This window comes from Hyla sarda, chromosome 3 (genome assembly GCF_029499605.1).
Source record: "Hyla sarda isolate aHylSar1 chromosome 3, aHylSar1.hap1, whole genome shotgun sequence".
NCBI lineage: Eukaryota > Metazoa > Chordata > Amphibia > Anura > Hylidae > Hyla > Hyla sarda.
In genome coordinates this window covers 23816534-23832391 of record NC_079191.1, presented here as the reverse complement: position 1 = coordinate 23832391, position 15858 = coordinate 23816534, and the positions used below count along the sequence as shown (strand labels likewise).

General features: G+C 43.5%; 1 protein-coding gene across 5 annotated transcripts in view; it reads right to left on the bottom strand.

Annotated features, from left to right (window-relative positions):
* Positions 1 to 15858, bottom strand: part of ADGRF5 (adhesion G protein-coupled receptor F5) — a 216851-nt gene that overhangs the window by 76228 nt on the left and 124765 nt on the right. For 3 of the 5 annotated variants that reach the window (XM_056563877.1, XM_056563878.1, XM_056563879.1), the window contains one exon: positions 183 to 308. In XM_056563877.1, coding sequence (XP_056419852.1) covers positions 183 to 287 — 105 coding nt within the window. In that variant the 5' untranslated portion in view covers positions 288 to 308. Of the gene's footprint in view, positions 1 to 182; positions 309 to 856; positions 1147 to 15858 lie in introns of those variants that run through there. The other 2 variants (XM_056563875.1, XM_056563876.1) reach the window with 1 other exon arrangement.

The following is a 15858-nucleotide window of genomic DNA, read 5'->3' as shown; positions in this document are numbered from 1 at the left end:
CAATCACATGACATAACTCTTAAAGATACAACACATTTTAACAATCTGAGACAAGACTTCAGAATTTATGAAAAGGTATTTATGGGCAAAATGTAAACTATATGAGACTATTACCTGGCTGGATCAAAAAGAAAAGAAAGTCCCCCTAGAGGTTTTCCATAGAAATCTATTATTATCCTCACCATAAAATGCGTCAGTGATGACAGGTCCAATAACCCCATCGTCTCCTCAGTTGGCCCTATCCAACAAGACCCCATCAAGAAGAGAAATATCCACTGAAGATGCATCTTGTTCCTGGTGCAAGGAATCTGCAAATAAAAGGAACAAAGTTCAGATGTAAGGTGATACGAAAATACATTCTGCACCTGTCACTTTAATCTACAAGATCTAGATCATATTGGATTTGTGAAAAAAGGCTAAATAAACCAGAATCAGGGAGGTGTGACAACAATTTATCCGCAATTCAATGGTGTCTGCAGACACTACAGGGTTATTGTAAAGTAAACCACAACACCATGTTATTTCCAGAAGAAGACCACCAGACGGGGGGGGCGGGGGGGGGGGGTGGTGTATCAGTATCAGGACTCCTAGCTGCCCTAGCATTCGAAACATTTTGTTCCGAACGCTTGGAGGAGGCGGCAGGGGTCGTGGTGTCACGGGCACACCCCTCGTCACATCATGCTGTGGTGGCCCAGTACGGGAGATGTTACCCCGTACCCTTCCTGTCCTGTCAGGCAGCCTCCTTCAGTGTCCCCAGGGCCCCTTGCACCGGTTTCCCCCCCTGTATATATGTTCTGCACTGTATTCTATTATAAAATGTGTTGTATCTTTAAGAGTTATGTCATGTGATTGTTACCGAGGAGGTACCAGTGACCAAGTGACCCCAAGAGTGACCTATGGGCCCCCTGCTAGTCTCCCCCATATAAGCCCTGGGTGGAGCTTCTCTCTCTTCTGCTGAGGTCCAGTGCAGTCTTGTCTAGTGTGTGTGTCCAGAGTGTTGGAGGCCTCAAAGTCCAGTCCTGCAGCCACCATCAATTCAAGTAAGATAAAGTCACAGCTTTATGAGTCAAGTCAGTCCCTGTCATCTGTCAAGTCAGCGTGGTCTGCGTTCAATTGAGAATCCAGCCTTAGGTGTACATGTCTATGGAGGAGATTTATCAAAACCTGTCCAGAGGAAAAGTTGCTGAGTTGCCCATAGCAACCAATCAGATCGCTTCTTTCATTTTTGAAAAGGCCTCAGGAAAAGTGAAAGCAGTGATCTGATTGGTTGCTATGGGCAACTTAGCAACTTTTCCTCTGGACAGGTCTTGACTAATCTCCCCCATATATGTGTGTCTAGATACAGTATATATGATTGTATGTATACTGTATATAGGGGGAGATTTATCAAAACCTGCCCAGAGGAAAAATTGCTGAGTTGCCCATAGCAACCAATCAGATCGCTTCTTTCATTTTTGAAAAGGCCTATGGAAAAGTGAAAGAAGCGATCTGATTGGTTGCTATGGGCAACTGGGCAACTTTTCCTCTGGACAGGTCTTGACTAATCTCCCCCATATATGTGTGTCTAGATACAGTATATATGATTGTATGTATACTGTATATAGGGGGAGATTTATCAAAACCTGCCCAGAGGAAATGTTGCTGAGTTGCCCATAGCAACCAATCAGATCCCTTCTTTCATTTTTAACAAGGCCTCTGCAAAATGAAAGCAGCGATCTGATTGGTTGCTATGGGCAACTGGGCAACTTTTCCTCTGGGCAGGTTTTGATAAATCTCCCCCTATGTTCTTATATCTCATAAGTATGTGAGAATATTTTTTTGGGGTGTGTATCTGTGCTTCTACGTATGGGAATCCCATATAAATATTACAAGTGCAGACCCCGTAACCATACTGTAATATGGCGAAAGATTAGTATATTGCTGATAGGTTATAGCCTATGTGGCCCCAATGAATGGTGTAGAACAGTGGCCCCAAACTGTGGAGCTCTAGCTGTTGCAAAACTACAACTCCCAGTATGCCCGGACAGCCGTTGGCTGTCCGGGCATACTGGGAGTTGTAGTTTTGCAACAGCTGAAGGTCCACAGTCTGGAGATCTAGGGTATAGAACATATCAGTAGAACATTCCAACACCAAACATGGTAGAGCTCATCCTATAATAGCAGAGACATGTACTGTATATACAACCCCTAGGCTCGCCAGTCCGTCCGCTGACAACTCATCACACAACGGCTCAGTTTCGATATTCCCTGAAATCTGGATCCGGCGATGGAAAAAAGTTTAAGACTGCGAGTTAAGCTACAGAGGTATTCATTGACGGTCGTGTCCCAACGATATCCGAGGCAGCCTAAAGTATCATTAAAGGGTTATTGCGACACCAGGTTTCGGATATGCCACAAACAACTCATCTGTGGGATTCCCACCTTCAGAAAGGATGGGGACCAGGGCTCAAGTCCTACAGGAACGCATGGGGACTGAGTTCCTGCACTTTTTTTTTTATCTCAGCAGAAACACCATTTCCATTAGCAGGAGTCCTACGGGACCAGCCCTTAAGTGGAGATCTTGTATGAGTTCCCTCAATTTTCTTTCCAGGACTTGACCCCTGATGGGGACTCCATTTTGGACATGGAGTCGGCGGTGGCACACATGCCGAAGATCGGACCGCACACATGAACAACTCTTTCCCACCGTAGGAGTGAATAAAAAATTCACAAAGCATTGTTGAGAGAAGGAAGTGTGACTTGTGGCCTACGTCGGGCATGTCTTTCATCTATGGTGGTTTGGGAATTACAAAAGAAGAATTATGGAGAAAGCGCCAAGTGTTTGGTCTCAACTATTAAGGAAGTCCCGGTTCTATAGCAGAGCTTCATTGCCAGGAGCCAGCACTGGTGAAAGGATTTGCCACCCTAGGCAAAACCCCATTTTGCTGCCCCCTTGGCTTTGACCTTTTGCCAAACCTTTTTTTTTTTGCGCTATATTGTTACTAAATAAAAGTTACTGTCCAGAGATCAATATTTTCGCATACAATGCCCCATTCCCAGTGTCCCAATGCCCTTTTCACATTGCCCCCTTGCCCCATTCACAGTGCCCCAAGAGTGGAGGGTTGGTCAATGGGGGTTTAAGGGGCTGTTTGGAGGAGCGCAATGTAGGGATGCAGGACCCGACCTGCGTGATGAGCATGTCTGCCTCGGTTGAGTGCATGGGGGGGGGGAGCAGTGGGGGGTGGGTTGTGCTGGTGTGAGCGGTGGGGGAGTCAGTTAGTGATGAAATAACTTTCTTGTTGGTAGAGTGGCACCCCCAATAAGAGGGCGTACTAGGCAGCTGCCTGTTTTGTCTATAGGAGGAGCCAGACCTGCCAGGAGCATGTCACCGATTTGTCTATGCTGGGGATTTGGAGCCGTGTAGGAACCCATCTAGCTACATTAAAGGGAAAAAAGTATTTGATCTGGTTCCTTTGCCCACTGACAAAGAAACGATTGGTCTATCATTTTAATGTCAGTTTATTTGAACACTGAGAGACAGAATAACAACAAAAAGATCCAGAAAAGTGCATTTCAAATAAGTTATGCATTGATTTGCATTTTAGTGTGGTGAGGGTGTGATGAGGGCAGATGGAATTACCCTAGGGGCAGATGGCATTAACCCCTTGTGTTCGTGACGCCAGGGCGGTTTACTTCTTCACCACCCGAAGGTATACCGCTGGATCCTGGGCTAGGCACGGGGGGGGGGGGGGCAAATAATGACTCCGACGCCAAGTTACGGAACAAAGGCAGCTTTACTGAGTCAGACAGGTGTAGCAGTCTATACAGCTTGGCTAGGCCCAAGGTGGGGACCAGTGACTTCAGAGACCATAGGGTGTGCTGGGACTTATGGTGGACTTGGAGAATTTGATGCAGGGAAACGTTAACTTGCGACAGATTGACTTGGACTGACTTGACTGGTACTGACTAGACAAACTTCACCCCAGGTTTTGACTTTCACCTGTGGGGTAGTGGACTTGTGGATTTGTGGCTGCGTGGTAGACTTTGGGCCATTCTAGGACACCATACACTCTCTCAGGACTTGACCTTGCTGCACTCAGTAGAGAAGAGAAAAAAAAAGAGACTGAGATTTTGGAGGTGTCCCATAGGTCACCCTGTAGGTCACATGGTCACTGATACCTTCCTTGGTTACAAAACATAGCAAAATTATTTAAAGGCATATAACAATTTATGTTCATTACACTACATAACATAGGCACTTAAGATCACCCATAAGACACAGGTACAAGGCCCAGGGGTCACAGAATGGAGTCTGCCTGACAGGGCAGCAAGGGTACAGGGTGCAACTCCTATACTGGTCCACCACATAAGTATTTGACCCCTTTGCAAAACATGGCAAAACCCTTGTGGGCAATCACAGAGGTCAGATGTTTCTTGTAGCTGGCCACCAGGTTTGCACACAGCTCGAGGGATTTTGTCCCACTCTTCTTTGCAGATCCTCTCCAGGTTTTGAGGCTGACGTTTGGCAACTCGGACCTTCAGCCACTCCAGGACATTAATGTGCTTCTTTGTGAGCCACTACTTTGTTACCTTGATTATGTGTTTCGGGTCATTGTCACACTGGAACAACCATCCAAGATCCATTTTTAAGGCCCTGGCTAAGGGAATGAGGTTGTCACCCAAGATTTGACGGTACATCGATTGTCCCTTTGATGCAGTGAAGTTTTCCTGTCCCCTTAGCAGAAAAACTTCCCCAAAGCATTATGTTACCACCTCTATGTTTGACGGTGGGAATGGTGTTCTTAAAGGGGTACTCCACTGCTCAGCATTTGGAACAAAATGTTCTGAACGCTTAGAGCCAGTGCAGGGAGCTCGTGATGTCATAGCCCCGCCCCTCATGACGTCACTCCCAACCCCCTCATTGCAAGTCTATGGGAGGGGGCGTGACAGCCATCACGCCCCCTCCCATAGACTTGCATTGAGGGGGCGGGGCATGAAGTCATGAGGGGTGGGGCTATGACATCACGAGCTCCCGGCACCAGCTCTAAACGCTGAGCAGCGGAGTACCCCTTTAAGGGTCATAGGCATCATTCCTCCACCTTCAAACATGGCCAGTTGAGTTGATGCCAAAGAGCTTGATTTTGGTCCCATCTGACCTCAACACTTCAGATGTTCATTGGCGAACTTCAGACGGCCTGTACATGAGCTTCTTCAGCAGGGGGACCGTGGGTGCTGCAGGATTTTAGTCCTTGTTTTCTTGGTGACTATGGTCCCAGCTGCCTTCAGATCATTGACAGAATCCTCCTGTGTTGTTCGGGGCTGATTCCTCACCGTTCCCATGATCACTAAAACTCCACGAGGGGAAATCTTGTGTGGAGCTCTCGATCGAGAGAGATTGATGGCTATTTTGGGTTTTCTCCGTTTACTTTTTTCCTTCTCTGTAGTTTTGCCCTTCTGGTAAAAAAAAACTGATTAATGGAGTATTTGCCAGGCTGGCACAATGAATGTCTTCTTTTTACCATGGTGGGTGATGTCTTGTATACAGTGAGTCAATATGTTTTTTTAAGCCAGTCTACTGGAGAGAATTTCTTATAGAGGGTTCGCCCTGTTGGGTCATACATTTCTGGAACTGTGTCACACAGGGTGAAAGCTAAAGGTCTCCATACAGTGAAAGGTCAGTCGACACCACCCAATTTGACGGGACCAGATGACTGTTTATTGTGTATGGATGGCTCCGGACTCTCCCTCACCAGAATATGATCACCAACCAAAATTACCATTAATAGAGCTCTTACGATCTTATCACCTACTCTGCTAGGGCCTTATTACACAGGGTAATTTAGGCAGAATAAATACAGGTAGTAATGTAATGTATGTATACTGTGACCTCACCAGCAGAATAGTGAGTACAGCTCTAGAGTATAATACAGGACATAACTCAGGATCAGTACAGGATAAGTAATGTAATGTATGTGCACTGTGACCTCACCAGCAGAATAGAGAGTGCAGCTCTGGAGTATAATACAGTACATAACTCAGGATCAGTACAGGATAAGTAATGTAATGTATGTACACAGTGACCTCACCAGCAGAATAGAGAGTGCAGCTCTGGAGTATAATACAGGATATAACTCAGGATCAGTACAGGATAAGTAATGTAATGTATGTACACAGTGACCCCACCAGCAGAATAGTGAGTACAGCTCTGGAGTATAATACAGGATATAACTCAGGATCAGTACAGGATAAGTAATGTATGTACACAGTGACCTCACCAGCAGAATAGTGAGTACAGCTCTGGAGTATAATACAGGATATAACTCAGGATCAATACAGGATAAGTAATGTAATGTATGTACACAGTGACCCCACCAGCAGAATAGTGAGTACAGCTCTGGAGTATAATACAGGATGAGGAATTCATGTAGTACTTTTCTGTCTGACCACAGTGCTCTCTGCTGACACCTCTGTCCTTGTCAGGAACTGTCCAGAGCAGGAGAGGTTTGCTATAGGGTTTTGCTCCTGCTTTGGACAGTTCCTGGCACAGACAGAGGTGGCAGCAGAGAGCACTGTGGTCATACTGGAAAGAACTACACAACTTCCTCTGGAGCATACAGCAGCTGATACTGGTAGGATTAAGATTTTTAAATAAAATACATTTACAAATCTGTATAATTTTCTGTCTCCAGTTGAATGTTTCCCCCCTCCGGAGTACCAGATTAACAACTATGGAATTCCCAATGTCATATTATCCGTTATATCATTACGTGTTTGTTTAGCGTCAGATTTGGAATGTACAGTAACCGATCCGTCACTTACTGGGAGAATCACAGATAAAGAATGACAGATCACAAGTAAACTATGTAGCTGTCTCTCTGTAATGGAAAAAATCAATCCCTGCGAGCTCGTGCAAATATTTGTTTATCTTACAAATTTGATTTTGAAGAATTACCGCTAAAAGCCTCGGGGAGATTTATGAGACAGGAAAAACAAGAAAAGTGACACCGAGCACGGTAAACATTTCTAGACGTCTTGTTTCACCTCTTCTTCCTCCTATATTCACTGATCAACGGCATTGTTACCATAGAGACAAATCATAAAGCTGCTATGGGCCCTTGGAAAGCAGGGGCCGCAACATTGTTTGGTCCTATTATCTTTTCAGTCAGATGACTAGAACCTGTGGAGGACAATGCCATTTTTTTTTTAACAAACAAATCAAGTGCTTCATGCTCCATATGGCTCTCTGCCATTAGATCGTGGCAAGAAAAGAGCGGAAACTCCAAAGTGAAGATCAAACTATGCCTCCTATTATGGAGCAGGGCTTTGCCACCTGGTGTTTGTTCCCTCTCTGTTCTTCTGGGCCATGAACCTTGGGCCAGTTCTAGAGGGTGTAGAACTGGCCCAAGGTTCATGGCCCAGAAGAACAGAGAGGGAACAAACACCAGTTGGCAAAGCCCTGCTCCATAATAGGAGGCATAGTTTGATCTTCACTTTGGAGTTTCCGCTCTTTTCTTGCCACGATCTAATGGCAGAGAGCCGTATGGAGCATGAAGCACTTGATTTGTTGCTATACTGTGCCTTGATGCCATAGTACCTTGATCTACAACTTAAAGTGGTACTCTGCTGCTCAGCGTTTGGAACAAACTGTTTCGAATGCTGGAGCCGGGAGCTCGTGACTTCTTATCCCCGTCCCTCATGATGTCACGTCCCGCCCCCTCAATGCAAGTCTATGGGAGGGGGCGTGACGACTGTCACGCCCCCTCCCATGGACTTACATTGAGGGGGTGGGGCGTGACGTCATGAGAGGGTGGGGCTATGATGTCACGAGCTCCCGGAGCCAACTCCAGTGTTCGGAACAGTTTGTTCCAAACGCTGAGCAGTGGAGTACCCCTTTAAATGGGCACTCTCATTAAAACTATTTTTTGCTATTGCAATCCTTATGGTAAATAAAAAATGTTTCTAATATACTTTGTTTAAAAAAAAAAAAAGAAGCTTTCTGTGTTTTATTTGTGCCTAAAAAAAGCTCCAGAGCACATTTTCCCCCATCTCATACACAGACTTAGGACCGAAGCCCGAACACAGGAAGTGCAGCCTGGAGTGTTGAGGGGGGAGGGGGGGGGGGGGTCCAACCAACAGCATATGGCAATTAAGTGTGAGAGGAGCTATGATTGGATGAGGCTGGACACCCCCCCCCCCCTCAGCACTCCAGGCTACACTTCCTGTGCTTGGGCTTCAGTCCTAAGTCTGTGTATGAGATGAGGGGAAATTTGCTCTTGAGCTTTTTCAAGCACAAATAAAACATAGAAAACTTCTTTTTTTTTAAACAAAGTATATGAGAAATATTTTTTATTTACCAGAAGGATTACAAAAAATTTATTTTAAAGAGAGTTACCCTATAAGGCTTGGAAGCATACAGAGATATAGTATGAACCCTATAGCCCTCTATAGCCATAGAAGTAGCAGCCACTCAATTGGGGAGATTTATCAAACCTGTGCCGGTGAAAAGCTGACCAGTTGCCCATTGCAACCAATCAGATCACTTCTTTCATTTTTGAAAAGGCCTCTGAGAACTAAAGCAAGCAATATGATCGGTTGCTATGGGCAACTAGTCAGCTTTTGCTCTACACAGGTTTTGATAAATTTCCCCAAATGAGTGCACGTATAGTGCCTTAAGGTCCCCATACACATTAAGGTAGAGGTCCTCAACCCAATCTTCTAGGCAACCAACAGTCCAGGATTTCTATTTTTCCCTGTTCAATTTCAATGTAGTAACTGAAAGAACCTGGAATGTTTGTGGACCTCCAGGACTGGGTTGGGGACCACATCAGCCAGACTTGCTGATTTTAGGAAGACTGGCTAAATGTCTATGGGGGCTTCCAGAATCAACCATGACAAGTCAGGGGAGAAAGGGATCGGTCATATAGGATTCCAACACCCTTTCTTTTTGTCTTGGGGACATAAGCTGCCACCAGAAGAGTCTGGCAGTGCCTTACCTCCCCTCTCGCCATTGAAAACCAATGGATGTTTGGCTGAGCCAAATGTGTATGGGGGTATCCGGACTCTGGCAGCTCTTGAAGGTGTATGGCCACCATTTTTGGCAGTCTTGTGGAGAACAAGAACGGCACACTGGTTGGGAAACACTGCCAAAGGGCCTTCAGGTGACGTCCATTATTTAAGTACTATCTGAAAGATCTTCCCTGGAGAAATTCACAGTACGCTGAATATTTATATCGACCTACGGGGCAAATTCTCTTCTGACGGCCGAATGAATGACTGGCTGGCAAGTAAGAGGAATATATAACCTATTAATAAACAATGCATTTCCTGAAACAGATTTCCACAGGGTGCACAAAATGTTTTCACATGTATATAGACAGAGGTGTAGCTAAGAGAGTATTGAGGTATGGGTTCCCAAATGTGTCTCTGCCTTTGTGACCCCACATAAGATAACACCAGTATTCTAATTACAATGATCTAAAAGATGTCACAAATCTAATTTATCAAAATAATAAAATGGACCAAAATGCTGCATCCTCTCATGTAAATGAATAAGAGTGCAGAATACTGAATGTCCAAACAAATGACCAAACTGTGCTCCAAAAAAAAGACTAATGCCACCACGTGTACGTACTGAATTGCCGAGACCCATAATGGAAGATAACGGAAGATAGTCTTCCTACCTAAACCTTTTGGGAGAGGAAAAGCAACAATGATGCTCTTGTCCTCATATCCAGTCCTAATATCCCGACTTCGTATCCAGTCTTCATATCCTATCCAGACCTCATATCCTATCCTTATAGCTTGACCTACTATCCTGACCTAATATTGTATTTTCCTATTTCATCTCCATATCCTGACCTCATATGCCATCCTCATATCCCGACCTCATGTCTTGTCCTCATATTCAGTCCACATATCCCTACCTCATATCCCGTCCTCATATCCCTACCTTCTACCCCTTTTTCATCTTTCAACCTCCCATCCCGACCTCATATACCATCCTCATATCCTTTCCCAATATCCTGAACTCATTTCCTAACCTCATATCCCGTCCTCATATCCCGAGCTCACATCTACCTCATATTCTGACCGCATATCCCATCCTCCTATCCCAACCTTATATCCCATCCTCATATCTCCACCTCATAATCCAACCACCTATCCCGACCTCATATCCCAGTCTCATATCTCATCCTCATATCCTGACCTCATATCTCATCCTCATATTCCAACCACATATCTCAACCATATTTCCCGACCTCATATCTCATCCTCATTATCAGTCCTTATATCTCTTCCACATATCCTGTCCTCATATCCTGTCCTTATATCCCATCTTCATATCCCAACCTCATGTCTTGTCCTCATATTCAGTCCACATATCCCTACCTCATATCCCATCTTCATATCCCTACCTCATATCCCATCCTCATATCCCTACCTCATATTCCTTTTTCATCTTTCGACCTCCCATCCCGACCTCATATACCATCCTCATATCCAATCCCAATATCCTGAACTCATTTCCTAACCTCCTATCCCGTCCTCATATCCCAAGCTCATATCCCTTCCTCATATCCCCTCCTCTTATCCAGTCCTATATCAGCCCCATATTCCGACCACATATCCCAACCTCATATCCCATCCTCATATCTCCACCTCATAATCCAACCACCTATCCCGACCTCATATCCCGACCTCATACCACATCCTCATATCGCAACCTCATATCCCAATCTCATATCTCATACTCATATCCTGATCTCATATCCCGACCTCATATCCCGATCTCATATCCCAACCTCATATCCTGTCCTCATATCTCGTCCTCATATCCCAACCACATATCTCAACCACATTTCCGGACCTCACATCTCATCCTCATTATCTGTCCTTATATCTCTTCCCCATATCCTGTCCTCATATCCTGTCCTTATATCCCATCTTCATATCCCTACCTCATATCCTGTCCCCATATCCCAACCTCATGTCTTGTCCTCATATTCAGTCCACATATCCCTACCTCATATCCCATCTTCATATCCCTACCTCATATTCCTTTTTCATCTTTCAACCTCCCATCCCGACCTCATATACCATCCTCATATCCTATCCCAATATCCTGAACTAATTTCCTAACCTCATATCCCGTCCTCATATCTCAAGCTCATATTCCATCCTCATATCCCCTCCTCTTATCCAGTCCTCATATCTCAGCCTCATATTCCGACCACATATCCCAACCTCCTATCCCAACTTCATATCCCATCCTCATATCTCCACCTCATAATCCAACCACCTATCCCGACCTCATACCCCATCCTCATATCCCAACCTCATATCCCAATCTCATATCTCATACTCATATCCTGACCTCATATCCCGACCTCATATCCCGACCTCATATCCCGATCTCATATCCCGACATCATATCCTGACCTCATATCCTGTCCTCATATCTCGTCCTCATATCCCAACCACATATCTCAACCACATTTCCAGACCTCATATCTCATCCTCATTATCTGTCCTTATATCTCTTCCCCATATCCTGTCCTTATATCCCATCTTCATATCCCGACCTCATATCCTGTCCCCATATACCGACCTCATATCCTGTCCCCATATACCGACCTCATATCCCGCCCCTCGCACTAACTATTCCCTGTACCTGCTGATGTTTTATCGAAATATCTCCAGCCATTTGGAAGTTATGCTGGAATATAAATACATAATATATTATACTATATATACATTTTTTTCTTTCTAAGATGAGTTGAAGCAATAACAAACTCACCATCCTAGGTATGCGGCTTAGATAACAATGGGTGGTAATGCTTTAAATGAACTGTGACATCCGGGACAATACGGGTAAAGAAGCGTGGCTAAATGCTGCAGTGCGTCATACCCCCGAAACCTGCAGCCGTAGCCGCCATCAAACACGTTACTTGCACGACATTTCTGGGGAGGCCAAAAAAAAAATAACAACATCGGACTATTCACTGCATGCAAGCATAAGTAGAATCTGGGTATTTCTAAAAAATATTACAGGTATTAGTACTATACTGCAGTGGTCTCCGAACTGTGGACCTCCAGCTGTTGCAAAACTACAACTCCCAGCATGCCCGGACAGCCGTTGGCTGTCCGGGCATGCTGGGACTTGGAGTTTTGCAACAGCTGGAGGTCCACAGTTTGGAGACCACTGCTAAACTGTAGGCTTCAAATGGCACCAACATATACAGTGGTGCTCAGCATGTATCCACATGAAAGCGTCAATCACATATTCGGCTCTGCTACATCTGTTCAGACCGGTTTCCTAGATCTACATATATTGTTATATAGCATTTTCCATGACACCCTTTGCTTTGTTTCAGAAGAACAAAAAAAAATGAAACCTTAAAAAGAAATCTGGAAATTCCGCCCTCGTAACAAAGATATTTTCTTCGGATATTGCAACGTAACACTGCAGTACACAAAACGGTCACACAATACAACAAGGGAGTGCGGGCGGAAATACCTGGAACCTGAGGCGGTGGGTCTGGCTGCTTGTCAGTGTCATGCAGACGAGAAGTTCTCACCCATCCCCAGATGCTAAATACTCCTGATACTCAATCAATAGGCTCAATACTCCTAATACTAATTAATAGGCGGCTTCAACAATCATAGAAACCACAAAAAAGCAATAAAATATAACAATACTAAAAATATCAGAATTCACCTAAACTTATAATGAAATGTTGTGCAACACTTTTGGGGATCATAAATCATCATGGAGGTTTTGGCGCGACTTTAAGTTGCCCATTGGCACACAGAATTGCGTGGCAGGTGTGAAATACTATCGGCATGTCCCGATGCCATTTAAGACAAGACAGAAGTACTGATATTCAAAGATACCAATTACCGATTTTTTTATGTCATGTGGCAGCAGATTTGGCTCTAGGCTTTGTGAAGCCGAACATGAGGCCCTCACTGACACTTATAAATAACATATGTTCTCAGTAGTTCGGTAGGAAAATCACCCCTAATGGATAGAAGCCTCCAGAATATAAGTAAGGAATCCACCATATTAGGTAGAGGCTACTAGTAGTTAGGCAGGGAATCCACCCTTTTAAAGAGAACTTGTGACCAAATAAACTTTTCTAAACTAACTCACTCCCTAACTACTCCTCTCACCCTTAAAAATAAACTCAGAGCTTAAAAAAAGCTGTGTATCTTACCTTTCTTGTTGCTCACATAGTGCAATCTCCCAGCAGGAGAAAGTGGGTGTTTCCTAGCAGGCATGAGATCACTGAAGCCTGCTGGGGGACCACTTCTGCCCTCACATCTTTGCAGTGCTGTGATGAATAGAAGACCTCAGGCTCTATGCATCTTTCAGCCACCTAGTGGTCATTTTTTCTATTACATTTTAAAGGGGTACTCCGCCCCTAGACATCTTATCCCCTATCCAAAGGATAGGGGATAAGATGTCAGATCGCCAGGGTCCCGCTGCTGGGGACACCCGGGATCTACCATGCAGCACCCACCTTTAGCGGCTTCCGGAACTGCTGGAGGTCCTCAGGCTGAGTCCATCTCGACCACGAGGACAGAGCATAGGGATGTCACGGCTCCGCCCCCGTGTGACGTCACCCCCCCCCCTCCCATAGGCTTGCATTGAGGGGGCAGAGCTGTGATGTCACTATGCTCCGTCCCCCGTGATCGCCAGTAATCAGACCCGAAGCAAACACGCTCCGGGGACTGATTCTAATGGGGTGTGGTGTGGAAGATCACGGGGGTCCCGAGCGGCGGGACCCCCCGCGATCAGGCATCTTATACCCTATCTTTTGGATAGGGGATAAGATGTCTTAGCGCCGGAGTACCCCTTTAAACATATTTATGTTGATAATTTGAAGTGGATGGAAAAGTGTCTGCTAATTACACAAGGAACACTATATTAAAAGTTTTATTTGGTGACAGGTACACAGGTGTATATATAGATATGAGTTACATAGATTACTTAGATATGTTTATAATGAACACATACAGCTGGCACTTAATTATGTTGTTTCACTGGACACTGTTTATAATGAATTATATATGATGATCGCTATGTTCACAGTTCTATGTATATTACTACACTCTTATGCACTATGTATTAATGACATTTTACGTTGTATATAGAGTTTATTATGGATGGATTTGATACACGTTTGTATATTAACTTATGTATTGGATAATGAGTTCACTTGATGTTGCACCTTATAAATTGCTGCTCTGATCACTTGTGCACCACGCTAGATAAAGTCGGTGTGATACCATCGAAACGTCGCGTTTGTGAACATGGGTCAAGGAAACACTGCTATGTGTCACTGAATGACCTCGGGTGCGCTGCCGGAGTATTGCTTTACTTGGAATCTATGCGCACGGTCTGCGACTGGGACTGCGTTCTTCCATTTGTACCCAGTTTCCTGCTGGCATCTACATTGCAGCTGTGCTGCCTACCCTTTGGCTTTTAGATAGATAGATAGAAAGATAGATAGATAGATAGATAGATAGACAGATAGACAGACAAACAGATAGATAGATAGATAGATAAATAACTAAGGTAGAAGCAGCACATCAAGAGGGGTCAATCAGTAGCGGGCGCAGGTATAGGATTGTGGTAAATCAATCCAAAGTAATATTTCTTGGATAAATGCAGCAAACCAAACAATATATCCGTGCAACGGGGATTTATTCCATAGTGTATAGAAGAAATACAATGGCCCAGATTTATCAAACTTGGTGAGAGAAAAACTGGAGGGATTTTCCCACAGCAACCAATCACAGCTCAGCTTTCGCTTTACCAGAGCTTGCTAGCTGAGCTGTGATTGGTTGCTGTGGGAAAATCCCTCCAGTTTTTCTCTCACCAAGTTTGATAAATCTGGACCAATGTCTCTGTAGCCTCTCACTACCATCATCATCATTGTAGAGAGAGGCTACTGAAACATCGTATTTCTTCTATACACTATGGAAAAAATCACTGTTGCCCAGATATATTGTTTGTTGTGCTGCATTTATCCAAGAAATAGATAAGATAGATAGATAGATATGAGATAGATATATGAGATAGATAGATAGATAGATAGATATGAGATAGATATGAGATAGATAGATATGAGATATATAGATATATAGATAGATATGAGATAGATAGATATATAGATAGATATGAGATAGATAGACATATAGATAGATATGAGATAGATATGAGATAGATAGATAGATAGATAGATATGAGATAGATATGAGATAGATATGAGATAGATAGATAGATAGATAGATAGATAGATAGATATGAGATAGATATGAGATAGATATGAGATAGATAGATAGATAGATAGATAGATAGATATGAGATAGATATGAGATAGATAGATAGATAGATAGATAGATATGAGATAGATATTAGATAGATATGAGATAGATAGATATGAGATAGATATAGATAGATAGATAGATATGAGATAGATAGATATTTAGATAGATATGAGATAGATAGATAGATATGAAATAGATAGATATGAGATAGATATGAGATAGATAGATAGATAGATATGAGATAGATATTAGATAGATATGAGATAGATAGATAGATATGAGATAGATAGATAGATAGATATGAGATAGATATTAGATAGATATGAGATAGATTGATATGAGATAGATATATAGATATGAGATAGATATGAGATAGATAGATAGATGGATATGAGATAGATATTAGATAGATATGAGATAGATAGATAGATATGAGATAGATATGAGATAGATAGATATGAGATAGATATTAGATAGATATGAGATAGATAGATAGATATGAGATAGATATTAGATAGATAGATATGAGATAGATATATAGAT